The 27031-nt window shown below is 45.6% G+C and overlaps 2 protein-coding genes and 2 long non-coding RNA genes across 17 annotated transcripts in view; 2 read left to right on the top strand and 2 right to left on the bottom strand.

Moving 5' to 3' along the window:
* PAPLN (papilin, proteoglycan like sulfated glycoprotein) overlaps positions 1–7271 on the top strand; it is a 55289-nt gene extending 48018 nt beyond the window's left edge. For all 4 annotated transcript variants that reach the window (XM_083606216.1, XM_083606215.1, XM_083606217.1 and 1 more), the window contains 4 exons: positions 1150–1277; positions 3853–3961; positions 4237–4412; positions 5945–7271. In XM_083606216.1, the coding sequence (XP_083462342.1) occupies positions 1150–1277; positions 3853–3961; positions 4237–4412; positions 5945–6093 (562 nt within the window). In that variant the 3' untranslated portion in view covers positions 6094–7271. The remainder of the gene's footprint in view (positions 1–1149; positions 1278–3852; positions 3962–4236; positions 4413–5944) is intronic.
* LOC310759913 lies at positions 1232–3846 on the bottom strand. The gene is made up of 3 exons (XR_014546634.1): positions 3083–3846; positions 1407–1500; positions 1232–1361 (listed from the first exon to the last, which is right to left on the bottom strand). It is a non-coding gene; the product is annotated as an uncharacterized lncRNA (long non-coding RNA).
* A 3724-nt stretch (positions 7272–10995) lies between the features above and the next one.
* NUMB (NUMB endocytic adaptor protein) overlaps positions 10996–27031 on the bottom strand; it is a 65155-nt gene continuing 49119 nt past the window's right edge. For 6 of the 11 annotated variants that reach the window (XM_083606948.1, XM_083606946.1, XM_083606939.1 and 3 more), the window contains 3 exons: positions 24819–25118; positions 23336–23485; positions 10996–12982 (listed from right to left, as the gene is read on the bottom strand). In XM_083606948.1, coding sequence (XP_083463074.1) covers positions 12273–12982; positions 23336–23485; positions 24819–25118 — 1160 coding nt within the window. In that variant the 3' untranslated portion in view covers positions 10996–12272. Of the gene's footprint in view, positions 12983–20075; positions 20232–23335; positions 23486–24818; positions 25119–27031 lie in introns of all 11 variants that reach the window. The other 5 variants (XM_083606941.1, XM_083606944.1, XM_083606943.1 and 2 more) reach the window with 1 other exon arrangement.
* LOC310759918 lies at positions 14117–26193 on the top strand. Its single transcript, XR_014546636.1, has 4 exons — positions 14117–15449; positions 18998–20626; positions 22754–23643; positions 24286–26193. It is a non-coding gene; the product is annotated as an uncharacterized lncRNA (long non-coding RNA).

A 27031-nucleotide genomic window follows, 5' to 3' on the forward strand; every position in this document is an offset into this window, starting at 1 on the left:
ATGTCACACATGCGCTGTACATAGCGGTTTGCTGCCGCCGGCACTCCAGCATCGTATGGATGGTGCCAGGATCCTCCCTTCGCAGCTGCAGCCGCGAGTAGAGGATCCCGGCACCGTCCATACAGCGCTGGGGCGGCAGCAAACCGCTATGTACAGCACATGTGCGGCATCACTATGTACGGCGCATGTGTTGCATGTAGCAACGCTGCACATGCACCCTACGTAGCAATGCCCCACCCCAGGTGTCACAACGCCTTCATTCTCCCCTGGTTGTGGGGAGGCCACCTCAGCTGTAACTCTGGGAACTAGATGGCAGGGAGTTCTCCTCCCTTCAGGGCAAGATGGTCCTTGCATAGCCTTGTGGTGGAGGTTGGGGAAGTAGAGGTCACCTCCATCAAGAAGGCTGCCCTTAAATGGTACATACCTGCTCCGCTTACTCCACATTTAGTGACTTACTTGGTCCTTATTCTGGTTCATCCAGTTCATTCCCAAATTCACTGAAATGATGTGACAAAACTGTTGTGACCACTTAACCAAAATTGGTTCTTGTGACAACCAAGGACTTAAAATTCTTCAAAGTCATTACATAGTAGTTGACAGCAAAAGTAATTGTTATTTTAATAATTTTATTATTTGTACCCTGTCCAACTGGCTGGGTTTCCCCAGCCACCCTGTGCGGCTTACAGCACACATAAAAACATAGTCAAACAGCAAACATTAAAAACTTCCCAATAGAGGGCTGCCTTCAGATGTCTTCTAAAAGATGTGTAATTCTTTATCTCCTTGACATCTGGCTGAAGAGAGGGCATTCCACAGGGAGGGTGCCACTACTGAGAAGACCCTCTGCCTGGTTTCTGGTTTTACAGATAAAAGGGGTGAAGCCCACCTGCACTGTACAAGCTTGAGTTCAAAAGGATGAGCTTGAAGAGAGACTGCTGCTCTTTGGTTGTTGTTCACTTTGCAGCAGTCAGACAGGGTTGACAGCTGATCCTCAAGTTTTGAGAGAGAGATGTGGAGGCACAGTAAGGGTAACTGCATTCAGACTATGCTTTGAGCAATGTAACCTCTCTCAAATAAGTCATTGAGTCAGATGCAAATAAATTCCTTCTCATTAAGACTCATAGTCGCTATTCTTCTCTTGCTTTCCAGGCACAGACAGCAGTCTGACGGTGCCTTAGTTATCAGTCGCCTTGCCTCTGAAGATGCTGGCTTCTTTACCTGCATTGCTTCCAATGGCCGGGATCAGGATCAGCGAAGAGTCCAGATCATACCTAGAGGTACTAAAAAGCGAAGGAAGATGGATCTTGCTTTGATATTAAGGGGGGACTAGGGTGAACTTGCACAGGAGGTAAATGGAAATGCTCAATTTGTGCTGCTGCTGTTGTTAAACCAAGCATCAGGCCAACGAACCATGCTGAGAGCCAATACGCACCTACAACCAATCTGGAGTGGGAGATATTTGTGTGTTTCAAACAGTGGGTTCCTTCGTATTTAGGTTATCTGAAATAGTTTGAAAATAAGAGGGAGTTGCAGTGATGTGTTTTTAAAAAACCAACCCCAAACTGAGCCACTCACACAAAGCAGCCTCAGACAGTTCTCTTTCAAGCAGCCGGCAACATGTTTATTAGTACTTGGTGCTAATGATGATGAGGCCATGTGGGCCCCTCCAGATGAGCATTCATCCTGATTTGCTTGCACAAATAAGGTTTGATTATATCCAGCCTTCATGGACCATTTGTTCCAATTTGTTTGCAGGGCGGTTATATGACAATAAACATTCATTCTGTTTTGCTTGTGGGGTGTTGCACACACATTCCCATCATATCACACTTTTCAAGGCCTTTCCCCATCACTTTCCAAGCTGCAAAAGGTTTGATACACTTTTTAAAAATAAAAATTGTTTTGCTAGGGCGACGGAGCTCTTTAAACCACTTTAAGTGCACAAAGCTAAAGTTCTGGCATGCAACTGAATCACTCCCACACAATACTGACACACCGGAGGTGCCCAAATTTAGCTTCATCATTAGTAGCACCAAGTTAGAGCTCATGCTTTTGCATGTAACAAGGTCCCAGGCTCTGTCCCTGCATCTAAGGCTGGAACAGATTTCCATCAGAAACCCTGGAGAGCTGCTGCTGGTTAGTGTAGACCCAAGGTCACCAATGTGACCTTCAAGACTCCCCCTGGTGCCCACAAAGCCTCTGAGCATTTCCCCTGCTCACTAACCCTTTCATATTGAGATGGTGAAAGGGATTACCTTTCTCTTCCACTGCCACCGTTGGAAATGGCATAGAGCTGAAAAAGGAAGTTGAAAGAGCAATGTTCTTTCCCACTTCCTCTTTCAATTCCACAGCCTTTTCAAGGAACTGGATCAGCACCTGAGTAGCTGAACAGAAGACAGAGTGACCAAGAAGATAGGAAAGAAAAGGGAGCAATCCAGGAGGAGGAAATCAGAGCAGCTGGGGGGACAAAATAGGGTGGAGACAGACAGACACATGCACAAACACTCAAGTTGAATCCACCAAAACAGATCCTCTCCAATTTGCATTATTTCCCACCATCAGGTCACAGATCATATCTACCTCCATTGACTTTCCAGTAAGGCCATGGTACAAAAACATAGAGCCTCATAATTTTTGAAAGAGATCCTCTCAAAACCACAACCAAATCATTAGGCACATGTGTACACAGATGTAATGGTTCTCTTGTCACGCTGTGTAAAAACCAAGAGGATCCATGCCTTGGATCAATGTTTTTGTAGTAATGGAAATCACCAGATGTGCAATGTTTACTTACAGGGGTAACCTGTAATTGGATGTATTTTGAGAGGATCCCATGTACAGTGGTACCTTGGTTTGCAACCGTTTTGGATTACAACCACGTCAAACCTGGAAGTGTGGGTCCCTTTTTTGGATTACAACCCATTATTATTTTTTTATTACAACCCATTTTTGGAGGCCCCATTGGCGAAAGCGTGCCTTGGTACAACCTGTTTTGGTTTACAACCAGACCTCTGGAACAGATTATGGTTGCAAACGAAGGTACCACAGTACATTCATACACATTTGATCCGTTCTACTTTACCCGTAACTCCAAGAGCAAGAGAGCGCCTTTTATTTTTGTTCATCTGTGAAGGGAGGGGACGCTGACTGCTGGGGTGGGGTGAAGAAGAAAAGCAACTAGAGGGGATGGTGCCCACAGTATATTTTGAATGTGCCCATGGGCCAAAAGGAGGTTAGCAGCTCCTGGTGTAGACAAGAGTGAGCTAGGTAGACCTGTGGTCTGACTCTACATAAGCCAGTTTGACTATAGTGCAAAAGCAGCCCTCCTGGTTTAAAGAGTTAAGGGCTCTCAAATTAGATGGGAGGCTAGAAGACCACACAAAATTCATAGGGTTTTTTTTTTTTTGTGGAGTGGAGACTAGGGCAGTTTTGGCAGTTTCAACTTTCAAACTAGTTTAAATCTTCAACTCTATGGAACTCTGGGAACAAGTAACTCCTGTGACTGAACAAAGTTGTTGCTTTTTGTTGTTGCTAAGACCAGAGTTCATATTTTTGCTGCTAAAGAAGAGCCTTGAAGAAAGAGGCATTTTAACTATAGGTTGATGGTTACATCATAAGGTTTCTGGACAAAGGATCCTGTTGTGGAAAATGGCGCTGAGATTCCTTTCCCACACTTTACAGTAGGCTAGTGTCCAGCTCGAGAGGCCAAGTTCATGCAAGCAGCAGAGCTTTGGGTAGTTAGTCAGCGCTGGGTATTCAGAGCTCGGCATTCACAGCACCGTTCCTGAAGGAATTGGCTTGGCCCCCTGCGTGGACTCTTCCTGGGACTGACAATACCCTTTTCCTCCTCAGGGGAGCTGAGAATCACTGGCCTGCTGCCCAGCCTCTCTGTGTCAGAGGGGGAGACTGCTCAGCTTCAATGTGTTGTGACAGGCAACAATGTGAACATAAGATGGTCAAGGTAAAAAAAGGAAAAACTGAGCTGCAGAATTTACCTTCCCTTCCTTTCCCCTTCAATTCCAGTGAGACACGAATTGGCAAGCAAAAACTTGCATTACCACAGCAATGGTGAATCCAGGTTTACTTTAGTCTTCAATCCCAACTCAGCTGTTGAGAATGTGGTCTCTGTTCATGTAGGCTTGTGTGTCTGTCTGTGTTTCCTTCCACTGGGGTCTGCAGTAGGTGAGAGGCCTCTCTCTTTCAAAGTGCAAAACGAAGGCATTTCTTTCTGCTCAGGAATGGCGTTCCGGTGAGAGCTGATGGCCATCATGTCCAGACGTCCCAGGATGGAAGCCTATTCATATATAATGTGCAGGCGGGTGATGAGGGGTCCTACACCTGCAATGCCTACAGTGGCAGTAATTCTGTCAGTGCTAGTACAGAGCTGAAACTTATCCGGAAGAGGCCAGAAGGTATGTATGCTCTTACAGTCTTTCCAGCTAAGCCTCCACAATTGTAGAGTTCCATTCTGAACACTATGAGCACATGCTAGCCACTCTCTTTAGGCCTCAGGTAAATGCATCTCCCAGTAGGATCGGGTTCCCCTTGGAGCAGACTTGTGGGGTTCTTAATTTACATTTCAGATGCCTGTCCTGTTTAATTTTCTCCTTTAAACACAATTGCCCTGATTGGTTTTACCACTATCTTTATGCTTTATGTTATGCTTCAGTATGGCTGAAACTGAATTTTCATGTTCAGTAGCAAGTAGCCCTGTGCCATACCACTTGCTAGGACGCCAAAGTAAGAGATAACACTGTTATCTTTAATGCCCTGAAGCTTTTGACCTTAGGCCAGCATGAGCATTCACAATGCACACAACTGCACCAGTAGGAAGTGAATTATGCTGCATTCCCATTGGAGGGGGATATAGGACCAGTAGGTAATGACTACCTTGTTCTACTTCCCTATAAATTAGGAACTAAAGTAAAACTATATTTCTTGGGGTTTGGGTCAAACATGTTTAGTAGCTGGAGAAAAATGTTGTTTGTACATTAACAAATGAGCTTGTACGTGGCAAACTATAGACCTGCCCCAAACCACTGTGTTAAATGGGACTCATTTGTTGAATCATGCCCATAGTTTCCCCTCAGTGGAAACCCTGCACAAAGGCTTCCAGTAGCTCAATGGCCTTCTCCCCCCCCCCCCGGTGCACCCCTAAACTTGGCTCCAGAGGGGGTGTTGGGAGTAGCAAATGGAACCATCTCCTTAGGTTCAGCAATTTTAGTGCTACAGGAGTGGTATTCAACTTACATTTTAGATAGTGCAATGGGCTTGAGTAAAACTTAGTTGATTACCACCATATACCACTAAAATTGCCAAACCTTATTTTGAAAATGAAACAAAATGTTGCTTGTATAGAAGTGGAGGAGGAAAAAAAATGCAAGGTCAAGTTCATTCAGTTTCAGTTATTAAAAGCTAAGGGCTGAACTAATTTCAACCTGCCCTTATAGTAGGTAACAACTGCTTGGTGATTCTCAGACTGAACCGCGCACATACCACAGCTTTCCAAACTGTGTGTCAGGACACATTAGTGTGTCGGCTGCAGTGTGTAGGTGTCACACAAACACTCCCTGTGCTCTTCCCGGGGCTGGAAAGGGATTAGTTTAACCTCCGGTTTGATAGTAAAACTGAATTGCTGTGTCGCAAAATGATGCATGCCTAAAAAGTGTGTCACCAACATGAAAAGTTTGGAAATCTCTGGCCTAGGGGATAGTTTCTTACTAAAAATGGCAACTGCTAAGAACATGGGAGATCAAACAGAGCTTATTGCTCATTTCTGCCTTTGAATATCTCCTAAGCTATGGATTCTTATCACATTTGTTCAAGGTGCAGAACACAGAATATACTCTAGCCTATAGTGCAGGAAGTAAATTCTTCTGTAGTCTTAGATGATTGCATGAAACAAAATGTGTTCAAGTCCTCTTCTCTCTTCCTTCTCCTGCAGTACCTACACGCCTCCCTTTGGACCCAAGCAGGGAATGTGTTGACCAACCACACCTTGCCAACTGTGACCTAATTATACAGGCTCAACTCTGCAATAATGAGTATTACTCTAGCTTCTGCTGTGCCAGCTGTTCTCACCACCAGGGCTGAACCTCATTTTCCCCTAATGTGGTCCTGCTCCAGAAGAAGGAAGTTTATGATCTACAGTCCTGATTGCTTGAGAAATCCCATATTTGTTTACTCAAGCACACACTGGCACACACTGGGAAGTGGAAAGAATAGGTAGCAGTAGCCAAATTTCTACCTTTCTTAAGCTTTCCGTGGTGTTTTGCAACACAAACACTGATTGTCTAACAGCTGGCTGACCTACCCATTCAAGGAAATAACAAGGGACTGTTTTTCTAACATAGTTTAACAAGCAATATGGACAAGAGTCAAAAAGCAAGGAAGAAAGGTTCCTTCAGGCTGATTAATGATAACAAGCAGCACTCACCTTTAAAGTAGACTAAAACACAAAAATAAATTACAGAAAGTCACTGAGCTCACATGTCTGTGGAAAGTTGGCAGGTTGACCGTCAGTCTTTCCCATACGGTTATCACAAGTGTCCTACAATCACTCAACCCTTTCCAACTTTCAAGAGTTGCAATTGGACCAAGTGGATTTGCTTCACTACAGATACAGACAGCTGTAATGAAGAGGCCTTGGCAGCATGCAAACAATGCTTGGTATTAGAGCTGCAAGGGAGTTGCTGAAATGAAGAACTATAGGAATTTGGATTGGGTCTTGCACTTCCGATACTCCTGAGAAAATAAGGCTGCAATTCTGTAGCCCTTTTCCTGGGAATAAGCCCCTCTGAACACAGGTGTGGGGGGGCTTAATTCCAAGTAAATATGCACAGAGTTGTACTCCAAGTCTCCCGAAGAACAACGCTAAGGGTCTGTTGTGAAGTTCTGGGATTCTTCATGCATATCAGTGCCAGAGTATATAGGATATCTCCTATGTGTAGCTAGCCAGGGCTCTGTTTCTTCTCAGAAAAATTACTCTCAGATCACAATGTGAATGTGTAACATCTAAGGATAACCACTGATGCCAAGAAAGGTCATGTTGGGTAAGGGAAGCTTTTACGTCCAGGCCACAAAGTAGTCAACTTTATTGATCTCTAGAAATTGGTACTGCAGTATAAACAAATTATGTAAACAAGGATGGGATCCCAAACCACGGGCAGAAGGGGGGGGGAAACCCTGTACGTTCCGTATCCCAGTAATCTGGGCAAGTCACTTAGTTGTTTTGAGAACCCAAAAGAAAGAAGTCTACATGTCATGTGGAAGGAATGGGAAGAAGCATCATAGTTCTTAATCAGAGGAAAAAGTATGCCTACAAGTTGAACTTTAATAGTAACAATATACATCAATTTCCTTTCCAAAGCCTTTAACAGGAAGCGCATGTATACTTTTCTACATTGACATTCAGTTCAACCCACTACTACCAGGTGTACTTATAAGGTAAAGCCATGATTTACCACCCAGTAGTCCTCTTTGCTAACTTTTAGGGACACCTTTTCGTTAGTCTGATTTTGTGTCATTTCAGTAGTCTGCAAACAAGCACAGTGGCCTACAGTGCAACAGTCCTGGAATAAATTCAAGGCCTATGGTTCCCAAACTCTCCACGTCCAAGAACCACTTAGTTTCTTGATGGCTCATTTTATGATTTTTCTGCCTGCTGTAGCAATTGTAATACACCAAGCTAAATGGGGTATGATTTTTCATTGTATATTGATTTTTTTTATTTTATTTCCTGCTTATTGTATTTTATTGTATTACAAATTGACTTCTGTCATACAATAAAATGCAATATAAAATAAAATATAAAGAACGCAATGAAAAATCAGTGTATTTACTGTCGTAGATGTGCCGCCTCTCCTCTTAAACCACAGACACACTGCAGGCCACCTAAATGAAGCTTGTGGACCGCCAGTGGTCTGCAGAGCACAATTTGGGAACCACTATTCTAGGCTATGGCAGGCTACATGAATGGCTTCTACCTTAAGACTACTCCTGCGCTCTGCTAAAGCTGTACTGAACTTAAAAGGAGAAAAAGGCAGCCTTGTTGGGTTTATGCAGCTGTCATATCCCTCCTTGTTCGGGGTGACCCCGCGGGGCAGCCTGCAGTAAAGTTTTCCACCGAGGAGTTATCCACATGCAAACTGTAACACAGTTTATAGGGACACTCAGCATGAACAACTTTCACATTCTATCTTCTATAGTCTAAAGCATAACAGCATCTTGGCTGATAAAATGTCAACTTTCCGTCATCCAATGCTTTCATGGAAGAAACGTTTTAATGCACCACCACCACTTGCTCTTGAAATGGCCTGCATTTTCCCATTTGCAAAGCACATGAACGTACACGGTAAATCACAGTTCCAGGATCCCTGTATTATGACCAACTGCAATAACATCTGCCTTAAAGCCTGCTTGCATGGAGATCCCACACAGCCAAGCACCAGAACTATGCTCTTTCAAGGCCCTAGGATGGAAAGAATTATGCGCAAAACTACCCACACATAAAAGGGTCAATAGACTCTTCCAAGTTTATAGGAAAACCCAAGTCTAGCCACAAACCATAACTCCAATATGTCACTCTATAGAACAGTTTCGCAGGAAAACTAATGAAGCAGCTCCCAGATCTACTAATAGGTTTTCTTAATACAGCAGCATTTGAATACAACAAGCATTTAGTGTGACAACTGACACCATACTAGGCTTGGGGATAGATTAACTATATGGGTAGCTTCTCTTTCCAAAACACCCAGATATCTAATTTCAGAAATATCGGAATGAGCAGCATCCATGAAAGGATGCACCAATTGGGATCACCACCACCACACACACTAACATATTATTAGCAATCACAATTCTGCAAGTGCATTTGTGTAGCCAAACTGCTACCTACCACCCATGCAAAAGAGGTGGAACTTGTTCAGGGGAACTATGAAAAAGAACATATTCTGCAATCATGGAATGCTAATAGAGCAGAATGTGTGGGCATGTGCAAGAGAATGAATACTAGACTTGAGTAACCTAGAGTGCAACATACCTGACAGCACAATCCTATACATCTCTAAGAAGCATATCCCATTGAGTTCTTACTCCCAGGTAAATAGGTTTACAATTGAAGCCTGTACTGGGCAGGAGTGCTCCACACTGCAACTTGCATTTTTTCAGGTCGCACTATTTTTCAGTTTTCAAATAGCTAAAGGCTGATATAAAAGAGCCAAACTGTTGTGAGCTTCAGGGCTATGAACAGTTAAAAATCGGCCACTGTAGAAGAGTGAAAGAAAAATGCAGTGGCATTTTATCCCAGAGATTAGTGTTCATAAGTCAGCCTTTGTTCTCAACATCATCTGACTACCCAATGGGAACAGCTTCACTTAAGACTGTTGAGAACATGGATCTATTGCTCCTCTAAAAAAGCAGCATCTACAACACAGGCAATGTTTAGATGACAGAAACTATATGATCAATGCATATTGCCTGCCACTGAACAGCAGAGTGCTATGGGAACAATTATGTCACAAGTTTTTTTCCCCCAACTGAAAAACAAAGGTGCAAGCAAACTCAGTGCTTGCATATTTTCAATGCAGCAAGGATATGATAGTTTAGATTTCCTTGAAATGGTTTGTATTCAGAATTTGTTTCCTGTGGAAGAGGGAAGGCACACTCAAAAGATTTACCATATAAAAACCTGGCGAGGAATTATATATTTAACCAATCTAAAATTGAAATAAGAATCCTATGCAATTCACAGGAATTTTATAGATCTGAAACAATGAAAATACAATTCTCAGGAAAGACACAATCTGGGATTTAGCAGCGCAATGCTCCATCTGCACCACAATGGATGGTAATCTTGATACAGAGGCACAGGCACCCTGTATTTGCAGCTTTAAAAACATTGGGGGGGGCATTCGGGGTCTGGCTTCTCACAGCAGGGATATGGAGTCAGATCTGTATTAATGCTTTATAAAATGATGACACAGGTTCCTGAAATGGCAGAACGTGTAGTTTTGCTGTGATTTTTTAAAATGCTGAAGGAGTACTCCAACGTTTGATTTTAACAGCTGGGTAGCATATATAGCTGAGGGAATCGCTTTTTGGAATGTGTTCCTAAAATGCTGAGGAGCTGCGTCCAAATTCATGTACAGTTAGCAACTGCCTATTTACTGTGCAAAAGCACCTTATGGAAATCCTTGCCTAATTACTTGAGGCTTTGTGCGAAAGTTCTATGGTTAACAACAGATTGTGTAGTTGGTGGCAGCTTTGTTAAGAGTGTGTTTATACTTTCAGAACTCATGACTAGAATAAGAGAAAGAGATGGGATGGATTTGTACATAGGAGCAATAGGGTATGTTCCAAATTCTCATAAACAAGCATGTATTTACATTTGATGCAGTTATAGTTTAGTATAGGGACTCATGCTTTTTCTTACTTTTCTAATGAATCTTGCAAAGTCAAAATAGCCTAATCATCAACTGTTTTCCAGTGACAATTGTGTAGTCAGGCAGAGTCCTGAATTACGGATGATGCCAGTTATCACAGACCATGCCAAATCATTTTCATGCTGCAGCAACAAACAGCTCTATCCCTGCAAAGGGATCAGTTCTGGAATGACAGGGATATGAATGATAAAGCTGCATAGGAAGCACAGAATGCTCTCCAGGGTTACCTCTGAGTAGAGTGCGGTAACAACCACTAAACAGAAAAGAGATTGCCATATAGTTTGGGATCAGAAGCAGGTACATAAACCATATTCCTCAAATGCAACGCACAGAAACCTAGTGACTTTGCTCGCAACATTCAAGAACTCCAAATAAAGCAAGAGCAAACCAAGTGTTCAAAAGTCTAAGTTCTAGTTTTCAAGTAATCAATTTCATACGGAAATGCGAATGGCAGTGTCAGCCTGCTACATCAGGCATGCGCCAGATGAATTCAAATTCAAGGAAGTACAGACACTGCAGGAAAAGGACAAGGAAACCTGCTCAAAAAGCCACATTATCTACTACCAACATTTATTTCTGTTAAAGCAGATTATAAATCAGTACAAATATATAACTTACGTTTGCTTGTAAGGCCAAGTTTTACGAGTAAAATTAAAAATGAGATGGATTTTCATGATTTGCTGAAGGAAGAACATGGAATAGCTGCAGTCTAGCCATAAGCTTTCACATAGAACAGTGGGAAAAAGCTTTTTTAAAAAAATAAAAAATAAAATCTAACCTCTATTCAATGCACATAAAATGGGTTCTTAAGTAGACCTGATTGTAGATATGATTACAGTCAACTTACCACAGTAGTGTTTAAACAGATTCAAGACAAGGAAACTGCAGCAGTATATGAAAAAACCTATATGTACTCCAATATGATCTAGTTTGAATTCTTTTTTAAAAAAGATAGAATTTACCCATTGTTTTTAAACCAAGACAATACTGCTCTTAAAACTACTCTACTGTGATTTTTTTTTTTAATTGGTCATGATTCATGATTGTTGTTGCAATATGCTACTTACAATGATAGGACAAGAACAAGCTAATAACTCTGCTTCCCATTCTACTCTCATATTACTGACCGTAAGAATCAGTGATAAATCAATCTTATGTACAATTTTACATCCAACCCCCTTTTATACCTTTGGCAAGATTACTTACAACTCATTCCACTTTTATTACCTAGAACTATTTAAAATAATCTAAAATGCATAAAAATAAAGATTTTGGCTTTATTTTATATATAATAATTATTGTGTTACTCAAAATGGAAGCTCATCCTTTTCCACAGACGGCATATGCCAAGCAGCTCTCACTTCTTCCCATTCCCCAGCTGAGCTTGTATCCCCCTGGCTACTCCTCCCTCTTTCCCCCCACTCAGAGGAATGGCTCGCTCACAGGAAGGTAGACAGACACCTCCTGAAGATAGTGGCGACTAATTTGCTTCTCATCGTACGAGGTCTTCTGAAGTTCTGTGCGAGGAAAGGGCTTCAGGGCTCATTTCCCTTCTTCAGCCCTTTTGAGGTTTCCTTTGCCATTGAAGCTCCCAAGCAGGAACGCAAGCGGCCCAGGGACATTTCCTAGATTTCCCAATAGTTGTGTGGTTGGGGCTTGGAGCGTCTCCCCCCACCCCACCCCAATTGTTCCCTCTCTGTATGCCCACTGATTCCATGGGGACACCAGCAATGGCGCATATGCTGCTCACTCGTCCCCTCTGCCCCCCTTCCACCCAATCCAATTCCAACATACATACATACAGACTTAAGCACAAAGCCACGGGACTGCTTAAAGTTCAATCTCAAAGGTCTTCTGCAATTCACTCGAGAAAGGGTTAGTCGGAGACGGGTTGGTGCGCTGCTTTGATTTGCTTTCCAGCGCCGCCCATTGCGCTTCAAACGGATCAACCTGCTGGGCAGCTGCAGGCGGCAGTACATGCTTGTCCTCTGTGGGCCATTTGGCAGCGTCCACACCGTTGAAAGCAGCCGACCCGTTGAGCTGCTGGGGAGGAGGTTTGAAAAAAGGACTGGCAGTAGCACTGTTAGTTTCGTACTGGGGGAATGTCTGCTGCTTTATAAGACTAGGCGACTGGTGAGAGTGGGATCCTTGAGTGTGGCTTGCTGTGCCAAACACGTTTGCTACCATCTGGGAAGGGGTGATTCCAACCACCGGCACGCTTGGGGCGGAATAGGGCATTCCGTTTGCGACAGCGTATGGCTGAGCCGGGATAAACGCTGGTTGCATTGGCTGGACCACACCAACAGGCACAGGCTGAGATGCAATGAAGGTGCTGCCTGGAAAAGCTGGGGCCGCTTGAGAAGCCACAGGAGGCTGGAGGAGTGGCTGGGTAGCTGGAGGTGGCTGCGGCTGAGGCTGCTGGGACCGGACAGTTTTGGACACCTCTTCCAACCAGCGGTCTGCCTCGGAGGGAGTACGTCTGTGGTTCGCCTGGAACAGATTCGGTGAGGCAGCTCCTGAGTTGGTACTCCACTCGGAACCTATGAAGGAAAACAGAAGTTAGGGTAAGATCTCAGCAAGGGATACGCTTCATCCTGTTTCTAATTGCTGCTGATTGATAAAGGATCTAACAGGGACCTTGAAGAATTTCCAGTTTCCCACCATAAGTGGATCAGGCTGGTCAGTTTCATAACAGCAGTTGAGATCACTAAAACTAATATAGCAGGTTTGATTAATTGGACAAATGTGAACTTGCACTTGTTCATACTGGAGTTATGCCCAAAGACAGACTTTACAACATCCAGTCCCACTTTCAAAGTAGAAAATATTTACACTCATTCAGTTTCAGTAGAATAGCTCCTCATTCTAAAGCTCAGTAAAGGAAAAGTGCAAGCCATGGTAACTGGACTACAAGAATGTACCAGATTGCCAGCTCCTAGGCCAGGGGCTGTGATTTATTTTATTGGCTCCAGGAGCCAGAACTTAGAAATAGGCCAACTTTGAAAGGTGGATGGGGGCTATCCTGTCAGTCACACGGCATCACAAATGACAAGTGGCTTGCCTCTTCCACCAGTCAAATTACAGGTGGGAGAAACTGCTGCAAAGAGCACCCAATTGCTCTCTTGAGTCCAGCACTAATCGGGGTCACCCCTTCCTCGAATAGAAGGAATGAACCTGCTTACCACTGAGTTTGGGTGCACCTGCACTGCAGGCAGCTCTCTGATATGCTTGACTCAGAATAATCACTCAGATGATTGATGCTCAATGCTGGGTCTCGGCTCTGCACAGCTAGTTGTCAGGTACTTTGGGCGATCAATAACATGGCTTTGGTCAAGCCCTGCTTTTACCAGCATGGGCGGGGTATGACCTGCCCAAAACGGCATTGTGGACCTAGAGGGCCAAGACTGGCCCGCAGACTTTAGGATCTCCACCTGCCCTAGGCCAAATGAAAGGCCTAGGGAAGGATAGTATAGTACATGGCATTCCAAGCAGGCACTGGGGAATTTATGCACCCCACTTTGGAATCAGGGAGATTGCCAAACATGGTGTGCAATGGCCCAATCGCCAATTACAAGCCTGAGTGTGTGATATCTGTACTGACTGCTAAATAAATAAACTCTGACTCGGAATTCACCATTTGCAAAACTGGCATGATAGTTTGAAACTGTACTTACTGACAGCTTGTTGCTTTCGTTCCTTCCCTTCCTTCACTTATACTCCTTGCTTACGCTTTCTACGCAATTCAGTCTGTTAACCTCTGTCTAATTGCTCTGTAATATTCAATACTTAACATTTCAGTTCCTTTTAACTTGTTTCAACTTAATACTTCTTTTTTGGATCATGCCTTATTCCCACCCTCTTCTCTGCAAAGGCTAAACCCCTGCCTCCTTCTCTATTGGGTTTCTTTACTCTTCAAATATGAAAGGGCATGTTACTACTGTCCAATAATCCCCAACTTAAGCAGATTTTGATGCTTCACCTTGGAGCTGCTTCTGAGTCTTTCCTTCCAACTATTTATTTTCATTAATTTTGTTACATTTATATCCTGCCTTCCTTCCATCGTGAGTCCAAGGCAGTGTATATCTGGTTCCCGGGCTGTTATCCATCCAGGCACTGACCAGACCCAGGCCTACTTATCTTTGGCAAGGTGGTGGCCTCATATGCCATCAGATGAGAAGCTATAGCTCAGTGGTAAAACTTGTATGCTTGGTTCCATAAAGCATGAAGTTCTGCCCCTGCCTTCTGGCTTACAGAACCTCAGATAGCATTGTAGGGTTCTGAAAGGTCTCTGCTTCAAATCCAGTCCTGCCGGATCAGACCAAAGACCCCTCTAGTCTCACAGAGGCCAACCAGATGCCTGTGGAAAGCCTACAACCAGGTTCTGAGTGCAACAGTGCTCTCCCCATGTGTTATTCCCAGAAACTGTTATTCAGAGGCACACTGCCTTCAGCAGTGGAGGCAGTAAATAAGAACATCTATAGACCCAAAAAAGGGTGTACAAATTTGGCTTGGCTCAGTAGTCAGCCATCGCTGGACTTCTCCACTGATTCTTCACTTTGCCCAAGTCCTCTACACATGCCAGAGGATTCTGGGTAGGTCACATGTTGCTCTGTAGTTTAGAGAAGGAGCAGCAAAAGTCTTATGCTGCTTCTACACGCTCCAAAAATGCTTCAACACTGATCTGTGCAATAGGAATCTCATGCTGCACTGCGCAACAGGTGTTTTAGCCAACCAAAGTACAGTGTGAAAAAGACACTTCCCATAAGTTCTGCGCAATTCATGGAGAACTTCAGGGAGGGATCTTTGTGTTCATGGGCATCATGCCGTGCCAAAGGTCTGAGCTACTTGCTCATGGTAAGCAGAAATGTGGAGGTCCAGCTAGACACAACTGGCACAACCAACCTGTGGCTTTCCACTGCAGCAAAGTACGACATACATGCATTTTTATGCAACTGGGTAAATGTATCTGGCAACCCTTGCTAAAATGCATGCATACATGCATTCAATGTTGAGAGAGTCAGAACTTACAGGGTTAAGAGTTCTGAGTGATGACGCCTCACATTCTGAGAGGGCGGGCATAGAACACGGAAAGGGAGTGGTTTCTCTGTGTTCTTTCAGTCTGCGTGTTTGCTCTATGGAGGAAGGAGCAACATGAGTTGCGACTCACCGGGAAGATTTACGATGTGTTGATCTGTGCGAGAATAAAGACTTTAAGATAAGGAGAGCTGCGTGTCAGCCTGAGTTATTGCCGCCACACGACAGAACGTTTCAAGCTTCTACTTCCGCTGTGTTTTACGCTCTGCTGAGTCAAAGGTCTTCGGAAGGGTCAGAGGAGGCGCAGGGAAGTGTGCCGGACCCCTGGACGTAATTGACTCACTTCCAATAGGTTATGGAGATCAGCAATAAAGATAAGCAACGTTCGTGCGTGTGAGAGGGCTGCACCCAGAGGCCAGCTAAGGAGAAGCTGGTGCCAGCTGAAGCGAAGGGAGCTCGCTGGGAAAGGGAAACTGCAGCCAAAAGCCAGCCAGGAGTGTGCTGGGAGGAGCTGAGATCTGCCGGACCGGAGGTACTCGTGAGTAATCTGGGCCCCGGGGAGAGATGGCAGACAGCCAGGAGTCGTTAATCCCTTTTGGAGAGGCAGACGGGAAGGAGCCCTGGGGAGAGTGGCAGGCACTGAGAGGAGTGGGAGCCACATCAGAGGGGGCCAGACGTCAGCCTGGGGGACGCCCAGAGATTCCAAGAGGGGCTGAGCAACGCCCAGAGGGGGCCAGATGCTGCACAGAAGCTGAGGAATGCCCAGAAAGCCCAAAGTGGGCTGAAGCCGTGTCTGAAAGCTGCTGCGAAGCTTTGACACGCCAGAGAGATGAGCAGCCGTGTGCTGGGAAGCTGCTGAAAGCTGGAAAGAGGAAAGCAGTGGCAAGCTGTTCCTCTGGAGGCTGTGCCCCTAAGTTTGGGGGTGCAGGCCAGAAAGGCCATTCCAAGGGTCTTGAGAGTGCCCAGGCTGTTTGGCAGGAGCTGGAAGGGGTTTGCAGAGAAACCACAGCAGAAGCCAAAAGCCATTTTCCCAACGGCAGAAAAGCCTCGAGGAGGGCTGCTGGAAAGGTTGGGGGGGCAGAAAAGACCAAAGGCAAAGTTGCAAAGTTTTCCACTCGGAGATGTTTTGTTTGTGCTTCAACTGAACATCTGCGTCGCAACTGCCCACAGAGAGCAAGGGAGCCAAGGCAGGAAGGTCCCAAGGACATTTCCCATGGGAACCAGCCGGGTTTCCATGGCAACAGACTGAGCAGGCGTGAGAAAGCTTATCAGCTGACTGCTTCTATGGCGGTTTTGGACAGCAACAACACCTGCAGCTCCAAGGTCGGGGGCAGCAGGAAGGCAGTTGCTAAGGCAACAAAGAAGGACAACTCCAGAGGGGAGAGAGTGCTACGTTGGGTTGTTGACTCAGCTGCGAATGCCCATTTGGTATCAGCGCCACCTGATGGACAAATGTGGAACTGCAAGGCTGTTTCAACTGAGAAAACAGTTAGATTTGCTACAGGTTCACAGGGCCGTGTAACCCATATTTCTAATATGTTTGTCTCCTTTTTACAGGCTGAATTGAAGGTTTATGTTCTCCCTGAGTTAAAACATAGCCTGCTGTCTGTACCGTGCCTTTTACAGGAGGGATATTCTGTGAGTTTTGCAAAAAATGTTTGTACAATTTCCAGAGATGGGAAGGAGCTCGTAAGTGTTGGAAAAGATCAAAACAACCTCTTTGTTCTGGAATCACCTCTGGAGGGTGAGGGGAATGTTGGGAAAGCCACTGATCACACTCATGTGTCGTGTGCTTGCGTGTGGTACAAGAGGATGTCACATGGGTCCTGTGAGGACGTCCAGATGTTATCAGAGTGCACCAAAGGTTGCAAGGTAAAAGAATGTGGTAAACCTTTGAATTGCAAGGCTTGCAGGAAAGCCAGAAACAAGGGATTTAGCCATCCCAGGGTGGAGAGAGTGACCACAAGGCCTTTTGAGCTTGTGCACGCAGACCTTATAGGTATGCCACAGCCAAGTCTGGGCAAGGCCAAGTGGCTGATGGTGCTGACAGATGACTATACTAGGAACGCATGGGCTTTCACGCTGAAAGCTAAGGAGGAAGCAGCGCAACTGATCAAAGATTGGGTTGCGGAGGTGGAACAGAGGTTCTCCACCAAGGTGCAAGGTTTCCAGTTTGACCGTGGTTCTGAGGTCACTGGGTCTGCTCTAAAGGGTTTCTTTCGCCAGAGGGGGATACGTCACAAGGTGACTTCACCTCAGAAGAGTGGCGTGGCAGAGCTGAGGAGTAAGGCTCTGGTCCGAGCATCCGAGATCTTACTGGATGACTCTGGGTTGCCTCACAGTTTTTGGGGGGAGGCAGTAAAGACGGCCAATTTCACGATGAACAGGTGCTACAATGCAGTGGTAGGTGACACCCCATATTTCTTGCTCAACGGACAGAAGCCACAGGTGCATTTCTTCCGTTCGTTTGGTTGCAGGGCCATGGTGCCTGTACCAAAGTGGTTGCAACAAGAGGGTGGTCCAAGATACCAGGAAATGATCTTCTGTGGGTATGAACCCGCGACCAAGGGGTGGAGATTTGCATACCCAGAAGGTGATCAGACCAAGCTTCTGGTCAGCAAGCATGCAGAGTTCAAAGAGCAGCATGGAAATAGGTCAAGGCGCAAAGTCAGCCATGACACTGTCTCAGATTGTCTGTCAGAATCCGAATCTGAGCAGGAGGGAGAGCCAGGTAATGGTGATCTGGTCGATGATCAGGATCAGGACCAGGGAGAGGCGTCTCCACAGGTTGTGAAAGGAGTGTCCAAGAGTGAGCCCTCATCTCCTGTGCGCATAATGGAGAAAGCTCACAGACGTGTCAAGTCAGAGGGGGAGTCTGATGAGGAAGACACACTTGCTGGCCCCAGTGGGTCAGGAGAAGAATCCCAGTTTGTGCCCAGGTGGTCTTCACGGGCAACAAAGGGAATTCCACCTGAGAGGTTTCAGGTCACAAATGCGTGGGTTGGTTTCGCACAGTGCGAACCTGAGGTTTGTGAGGTTCAACAGGTGCCTAACAACGATGCCAGGAAGGGGCGGAAGGCAATGGGGAAGGTGTTGAACACTCAGAAGTCCTCTCAGAACGTGATTCGAGAGGGGGTGTTGAGAGAGTCAGAACTTACAGGGTTAAGAGTTCTGAGTGATGACGCCTCACATTCTGAGAGGGCGGGCATAGAACACGGAAAGGGAGTGGTTTCTCTGTGTTCTTTCAGTCTGCGTGTTTGCTCTATGGAGGAAGGAGCAACATGAGTTGCGACTCACCGGGAAGATTTACGATGTGTTGATCTGTGCGAGAATAAAGACTTTAAGATAAGGAGAGCTGCGTGTCAGCCTGAGTTATTGCCGCCACACGACAGAACGTTTCAAGCTTCTACTTCCGCTGTGTTTTACGCTCTGCTGAGTCAAAGGTCTTCGGAAGGGTCAGAGGAGGCGCAGGGAAGTGTGCCGGACCCCTGGACGTAATTGACTCACTTCCAATATTCAAGACTGTACAGATGTTTGGGGAGTACTGGTATGCAAACAGTGATCATGTCTGGTACATTACATGTACAGCTGCCCCCAAATCAGTAGATTCATCCTTTGCTAGAGTTTAACTATGAGCTGCACTTCAGGGGCGAAGTCAAACCACTGTGTTAGCAGCACCAAAGTGACCTCTTCGGGGCGCAAGCATGGTCAGTGGGGATGGAGGTCCTGGGCTGCCCCCTCTTGACCTTGCTGATATGGCCCAAAGGAAAGCAGAGCAATAAATTTGGCACTAGCCTGGCTGCAGGAGTTGCCGGAAGGAGGCGTACAAGGCGCCATCCAACCGTCTTAGGAACTCCATTCAGGATTTGTGTAGGATTTACGCCTTAATTTTTTCTTCTCCCGACGATATCCCACAAGGCAGAGGAGGTTTAGGATCAGTTTTCCTTCTCCTAGATAGGCTACCCTCCCAGGTTGGCAAGTCCCATGTGCCCTGCTACAGTGCCAGCTTTGAATTTACAAATGGTGGCAGGTGTATCCTGGCTACTAAAGTAGTCTTGCTCCTGCAGTAAATTCTTATCCTCTCTCAAGCCATCTAAGTGTTTCCCTAGATACTGAAGTAAAAGTACAAAGCTGCACCTCAAGCATCCTTGAACACCTATTTATTATTCCTACAACTGTCCCTGGCTGGTGATGATGCAAAGGAGAGCCTTGCTGGTGGTGGCACCCCAGATTTGGAACTCCCTCCCTTCTAAGAGAAGACTGGTGCAGACACAGTTGAGCTTCCTGCACCAGGTAAAGACTTGGCTATTTGCCCAGGCGTTTGCAGGAATGTAATGCCAGATTGGATTCTCCCCCCCCCCTTCAAATTGCAATTCCTCTGCCTTGCTTTATGCATATTTTATTGTTATCTTCTCTGGAATTGCTTTTTGCAGCAAAGAGTGAAACAGAAAGGCTGTAAATAAAATAAATGGATTCCTTTGCTTTGCCTCAAACCAGATGGCTTTGGATATTAAAAATCCCCAAGCAATGCATTAGATGAAAGATCCCTCTAATCCAGCACCACATATTTCAACCCACAGGATCTGTGCCCGGTCTTACCAGAAAGAGTGGCTGCGGCTCTAGTTTTAGCAGCAGCTGGAGCAGAAGGGGCAAGAGCCCAAGGATTGGTTTCACGAACTGGTATTGCTGTGGGTGCTACAGTAGTTTGAGCTGGTTTAGCAGTAAGCACACTGAAGGCAGAGGCAGTGCCATTAACTAAAATGGGAGCAGACAACATCAATGCTGTTAATTCATGCAAGGCATGCAGGTGACTGGGATGTTAAAAATACATGTATGATTTCTGCCAACATGCAACACACATCAACATCTCAGCCACTCTTTCACACTGTTAATCTACTGACATTTTCTACTATGCAAATTACATTTCCTGTTGACTCAAGTGTTAAGACAACCAAGTCATTTTTAACTATTTTCCCCCAGCAGAATGCAAATAAAATGACCTCCACATTTTATACTCAAATGTAACCCAATCTGTTTTTTTCATAACCTAATCAAAACAGTTAAACTAGTTCATCTGCACTGAAAATTCAAAGCCATTAATTACAGACTTCTACTATCCTACCCACATGTTTAAATTTAAAGTGTCCCATGTTGATGGCCTTTCAGCTGATTCCCTGGTGGCCCGCTGGAATGCGGAGTTAACCAGGGCTATCAACTGTCTGGCTCCGAAGTGCCCTCTCCGATTGCATGGAGCCCGGACAGCCCCGTGGTTTTCTTCGGAGCTGAGGGCAATGAAACAATCGCTGAGACGGCTAGAGCGTCAGTGGCAAAAAACTCACTCCGAATCTGACCGGACACAGGTTAGAGCTCAACGTCGAGCCTACCAAGTGGCGATAGCGACGGCGGACTTTCTTCACCGCCTCTATTGCATCTGCAGAAAATAGTAGGAGACTCTTTCAGGTGGTTCGCAATTTAACGGAACCACCTTTACCACCGGGGCCTTGTAAAGACCCCAAGATCTCCTGCAACGATTTTGCAAAGTTTTTTGCAGATAAAATCACTCATATTCGGAAGGAGCTAGACACCACCGTGGGAGCAGGGCTGGGGCGGGAGAGTGCTAGAGCTCTGTCTGGTCAAGTGGCATGGAATCAATTTCAATCCGTTACCCCCGAGGATGTGGACAGGCTGCTTGGACACGTGAAACCAACCACCTGTCTCCTTGATCCTTGCCCATCCTGGCTAATAAAAGCAAGCCGGGAAGGGCTGGGCGATGGGCTCTGCGGGGTGGTGAATGCTTCCCTCTGTGAGGGAACATTCCCAGATCCGCCTTAAAAAGGCGGTCATTAAACTGCTTCTTGAAAAACCATCTTTAGACCCGGCCAGTATGGCCAACTATCGCCCAGTCTCAAATCTTCCATTCTTGGGCAAGGTGACTGAGCACGTGGTTGCTGAACAACTCCAGGCACGCCTGGAGGATGCGGACCATTTGGATCCCTTCCAATCGGGATTCAGGCCTCATCATGGGACTGAAACTGCCTTGGTCGCGCTGGTTGATGATCTCCGGCGAGCTAGGGACAAAGGTGAGAGTTGTTTCCTAGTTCTGCTGGATCTCTCAGCGGCCTTTGATACAATCGACCATAACATCCTTCTGGACCGCCTAGAGGGGCTGGGAGCTGGGGGCACTGTTATACAGTGGTTTCGCTCCTTCCTCCTGGGCCGTGTTCAGAAAGTGGTGGTGGGGGATGAGTGTTCAGACCCCTGGGCCCTCACTTGTGGGGTGCCTCAGGGTTCCGTCCTCTCCCCCATGCTTTTTAACATCTATATGAAGCCGCTGGGAGAGATCATCAGGGGGTTTGGACTGGGTGTCCATCAATATGCAGATGATACCCAGCTCTACCTCTCTTTCAAATCAGAACCCGTGAAGGCGGTGAAGGTCCTGTGTGAGTGCCTGGAGGCGGTTGGATGGATGGCGGCTAATGGATTGAGGTTGAATCCTGACAAGACAGAAGTACTGTTTTTGGGGGACAGGGGGCAGGCTGGTGTGGAGGACTCCCTGGTCCTTAATAGGGTAACTGTGCCCCTGATGGACCAGGTGCGCAGCCTGGGAGTCATTTTGGACTCACAGCTGTCCATGGAGGCGCAGGTCAACTCTGTATCCAGGGCAGCTGTCTACCAACTCCACCTGGTACGCAGGCTGAGACCTTACCTGCCCGCGGACTGTCTCGCCAGAGTGGTGCATGCTCTGGTTATCTCCCGCTTGGACTACTGCAATGCACTCTACGTGGGGCTACCTTTGAAGGTGACTCAGAAACTACAACTAATCCAGAATGCGGCAGCTAGACTGGTGACTGGGGGCGGCCGCCGAGACCACATAACACCGGTCTTGAAAGACCTACATTGGCTCCCAGTACGTTTCCGAGCACAATTCAAAGTGCTGGTGTTGACCTTTAAAGCCCTAAACGGCCTCGGCCCAGTATACCTGAAGGAGCGTCTCCACCCCCATCGTTCTGCCCGGACGCTGAGGTCCAGCGCCGAGGGCCTTCTGGCGGTTCCCTCATTGCGAGAAGCAAAGCTACAGGGAACCAGGCAGAGGGCCTTCTCGGTAGTGGCGCCTGCCCTGTGGAACGCCCTCCCATCAGATGTCAAAGCAATAAATAACTACCTGACATTCAGAAGACATCTTAAGGCAGCCCTGTTCAGGGAAGTTTTTAATCTGTGATATTTTAGTGTATTTTTGGTTTCTATGGAAGCCGCCCAGAGTGGCTGGGGAAACCCAGCCAGATGGGCGGGGTACAAATAATAAATTATTATTATTATTATTATTATTATTATTATTATTATTATTACTATTATTATTATTATTATTCTTACTTCCTGAGCACTAAGGGTGTGGTTTGAATTGAGAAAGTGTGCAACAACTTGGAACTGTAAAGATATTCTGGCTAATGAAATCAATTTTCTACTCCACAACCTGAAATTCTAATCACATTTTGTATTTCACCAAAATTCGTTGGGATTATTATTGGTCTCAAGGATCCAGTCTTAAGTTACTTTGAGCAAAGCTATCAAAACTTTGAAGTTGCACCTCATTTAAATCAACACACCAATTGTTTTCAAGGCTAAAAATGTGATCCTCTCTTTGAAACCATTTTATATAATTAGTTGAATAGTTTTGGATGGGTCCTCATCTTTTGAGGAAAAGGTTACAAAGCATATAAAATGAGCAAAGCATAATGACTTCAGAGACAAACGAGGCAGTTGCAAGACACTTAGAGACATTAAAGCAATGGCGGTGGAGGAAAGCAGCATTGCATATGTAACAAACACCATGAATGCACCCAAACTTAGAGAGGACACACCTTGAAAAGCAGGAGACTGTGGTGCAACTACAGTGACTGGTTTTGTCATAGGGGCAGAGGTGAACGGGTCCTCCGATGGTGTGCTAAATGCATTTGTAATCTGGGAGCACAGGGAACTAATGCTATCCACTTCTCCTTCAACCTCAGGAACTGAAAATAAGAATAAAAATTGCACAGGAATGCAGTCAACTGAATGCACAGGGCACATTCTTCTCTCCTCCCCCCACTCACATGATATTTCTATGGCTATGCAATATTGGATCGGCCCTAATTTAGCAATATCTAACAACCCCCCCCCAAGAACTACCGTATTTTTCGCCCTATAGGACGCACTTTTTCCCCTCCAAAAATGAAGGGGAAATGTGTGTGCGTCCTATGGGGCGAATGCAGGCTTTCGCTGAAGCCTGGAGAGCGAGAGGTGTCGGTGCGCACCGACACCTCTCGCTCTCCAGGCTCCAGGAAGCTATCCGCAAGCCTTGCACGCCCGGAGGGAGTTCCCCCGGGTGTGCAAGGCTTGCAGGCGGCAGCCTGCAGCGCGGAGCACGGGGCGCCCTTTGGAGGACGCCCCGTGCTTCACGCAGGTGTCGGCAAGCCTGCAGCGCCCAGGGGAACTCCCCCCGGGCGCGCAAGGCTTGCGGGCAGCAGCCTGCAGCGCGGAGCATGGGGCGCCCTCCGGAGGACGCCCCGTGCTTCGCGCAGGTGTCTGCAGCCTGCTGCCCAGCGCGTGGGGCGCCTTGAAGCAGAACGCCCCTCGCGCCGGGCAGACATCGGCCAGCCCCACAAGCTCGGGGGACAGCGGGGAGGCGCAGCGCCGCCATCCCACTGTTCCCCGACCTGGTTTGGGGGGGAAATAAAGGGAAATTTTTTTTCCTTTATTTCCCCCCCCCCCCCAAAAAAAGTAGGTGCATCCTATGGGACGGAGCGTCCTATGGGACGAAAAATACGGTAAGTATTTAATTCATTCCTCTGTGCAAGCACATGAATTAAAATATGCCAACTTAAACCACGATGCTCATGGCCCAGATGTTCAGACCATACATTTCTACCTCTGAATGTGTTCCAAGTAGTTCAAACTGTAAAGGTATTTAACAATAGTAAATATTATTGGGCTAGGTATGTATAATACAGTGGAACCTCGGTTGTCGAACGTAATCCATTCTGGAAGACCGTTCGACTTCTGAAACACTCGACAACCAAGGCACAATTGCCAGTCGGCAAAATCCATTAAAAAAATGGAGAAACACAGAAATATTATACAGAGGAAAGTTGATAGAAGTTAAGGTCACAATGTAAGTACACTTTTGGTGCAGAGCCAACAACAAAATTGGTGCCTGACACTGACATTTCAAGAAAGAAACAGTGAAGGTATGAGGGGTAGAGGACCATAACATCTCTTTACAGAGATCTCTCTCAAATGTGGTGATCAAGTGAGCTCAAACTGCACCCAAGTGTACTAAGGACATGGGGATAAATCTTGCCCTACCTGCGTTTTTCATGGGGAAGTCGCTCTTCCTCTGCACCGTTGAAGGGAGCTCATTTATTCGCAAAGAGAGCTGTCGTTTAAATGGGGACATCTTCTGGCTAAGAGCAGGGAAACCTCTGAAGGAGCCTTGTCTGGCTAGTTGCTCTATGGGAGCGTGTCTTCGTGGGATAGCATGGGGGTTATTTGACTCTTTGTCAGCAGAGGATGCAACCTCAGCACTAGGAGAGGTTGGGGAACTTGGTGATGGGGCTGTATTGCCAGGTACAACACTCGACACCACCGCTTTCGCATCAGTTTCAACTGCGAGAAAAAATAGCAGGAAAAAGTTAACACAGGGATCAAGATAAAGAGACCTTTTTATCATTGGGTTCTTTTAATCAAGATAAAGAGACCTTTTATTATTGGGTTCTTCAGAGATTTTTAAAAATTAATAAAAAACAATATGGTAACTTCCTGGATAGATAGATAGATAGATAGATAGATAGATAGATAGATAGATAGAGGATAGATGCAAACTGCTATTTTTCTACAGTAATTGTTTTTTGCATTTTTATCATGACTAATACAGAGACAGTGCTCAGTGCAATTAACTAGCCTCTTAATCTATCCAGGTTAGTTTAGCAAACATTTCAACGATAATAATGACTTGTTATGAATTCCATTTTCCGCCTTCACTGCTACTGCTCTGTTGTTTCAAGATCAGGATGTAGCAAATCACCTCTCATCTTGACACACTCTAAATGGGGCTGCCTTTGAAGACTGTTTAGAAATGTCATTTGGTTTGGACTGCTGCAGCTAGGCATCTTATGGAGGTATAGGGATGTAGGACTCACGTTACTCCCCTTTTGTAACAAATGCACTGGATACCTATTCCTTTCTGAATGCAATTCAAAGTCCTCATTTTTACCTATAAAGACCTAAATGGCTTATGGCCAGATTGCCTGAAATGCCTCCTCCTCCTCCTTCTTCCATATAATCTTGCCTGAGAACGTGGATCTTTCACAGAGGCCCTTCTCAGTGTCCCTTCAGGTATCCATAACATATGAAAGGGCATTTCTGTAGCTGCCCCCACCTCTGGAACTCCCTTGAGAGATCTGCACTGGTTTCATGGCTTGCCTTTAGGAAGGCAGTTAAAGCTGCTTCTTTTAATCAAGATTTTAAGCCCTCTGAAATACTCTGCTGTGGGTTTGGTTGTTTGCTGTTGTTTACATTCAAATTCACTACAAATGGCCCTCTAGAGCTGGATTTAAGTCTTTTATCTGTTTGAACATTTCATAGACATCACACAAAATAATAAGCCATTAATGAATGGCTTTTGCATAGCAAAGAGCCATGGAGATGCTGCACATTGATCTGCCAGACATTTGACAGAAATGTATAGGGAGCAATTCAGTGCTTCACTGTTTCAAAAATTCCATCAGTTTAAGCATTCTTGCTTTCCCAATGAAATAATCTTCCCTCACATACTGTATTGCAGTTTCCCCCAGTCCCCCCCCCTCAACAAGCCAATTTGGAGTGGGTGGGCAAGGAGAGGAGAGAAGGGGAAAGCCCCCATTGCAGTAGTGGAAGTTCCTGCACAGGCTTCCACCAGTGTGTCGTTCCAGATAATGAAACTAAAATTGCAAACATCTTATCAGAATATTGTGTTCTACATTAAGCATTTTCCAGGCATATTTGAATTAAATATGGTGAAATAAGCAACAGTACGCCAAGATATGGGACAGAGAAGCTCATTTAAATGATTTGTTCGATAATAGCTCCAAGACCTGCCGCTTTCTTCCACTTCTTAATTTACGCACTTCCCAACTGTATTGGTGCCTATGCCCCACATACCTCTAAAGGAAACTAACACTCTCAGTCATTATTTAAAGGGCTGGGTGCAGGGAACCTAATATGTAGGGGGCAAATACATGCCTATGAAGTCAAGAGTGAAAATATAAGTGTACTAAAAGATTATCTGTTCTATCTTGTCAAAAAGATGCAACCATTGTTTGTGAGTCTATGTGTTAAGACAACTTCTATTCTTAACCAACTAGGTAAATCATTATTACTTTTTCCAAGATCACTGGCTCTGAAGTGTTGCAGGCCTTGAAATCTGCAGGCGCTCCTTTAGTATTTAAGAAAGCAAAGTATTAGACTAGGAGTGGCAAAATTTTGGCCCTCCAGAGATCGCCAACTACAACTCCTACCTGTCCCAGTAAGAATGGCCAATG

This window comes from Podarcis filfolensis (genome assembly GCF_964270895.1).
Source record: "Podarcis filfolensis genome assembly, chromosome: 1".
Classification (NCBI taxonomy): Eukaryota; Metazoa; Chordata; class Lepidosauria; order Squamata; family Lacertidae; genus Podarcis; species Podarcis filfolensis.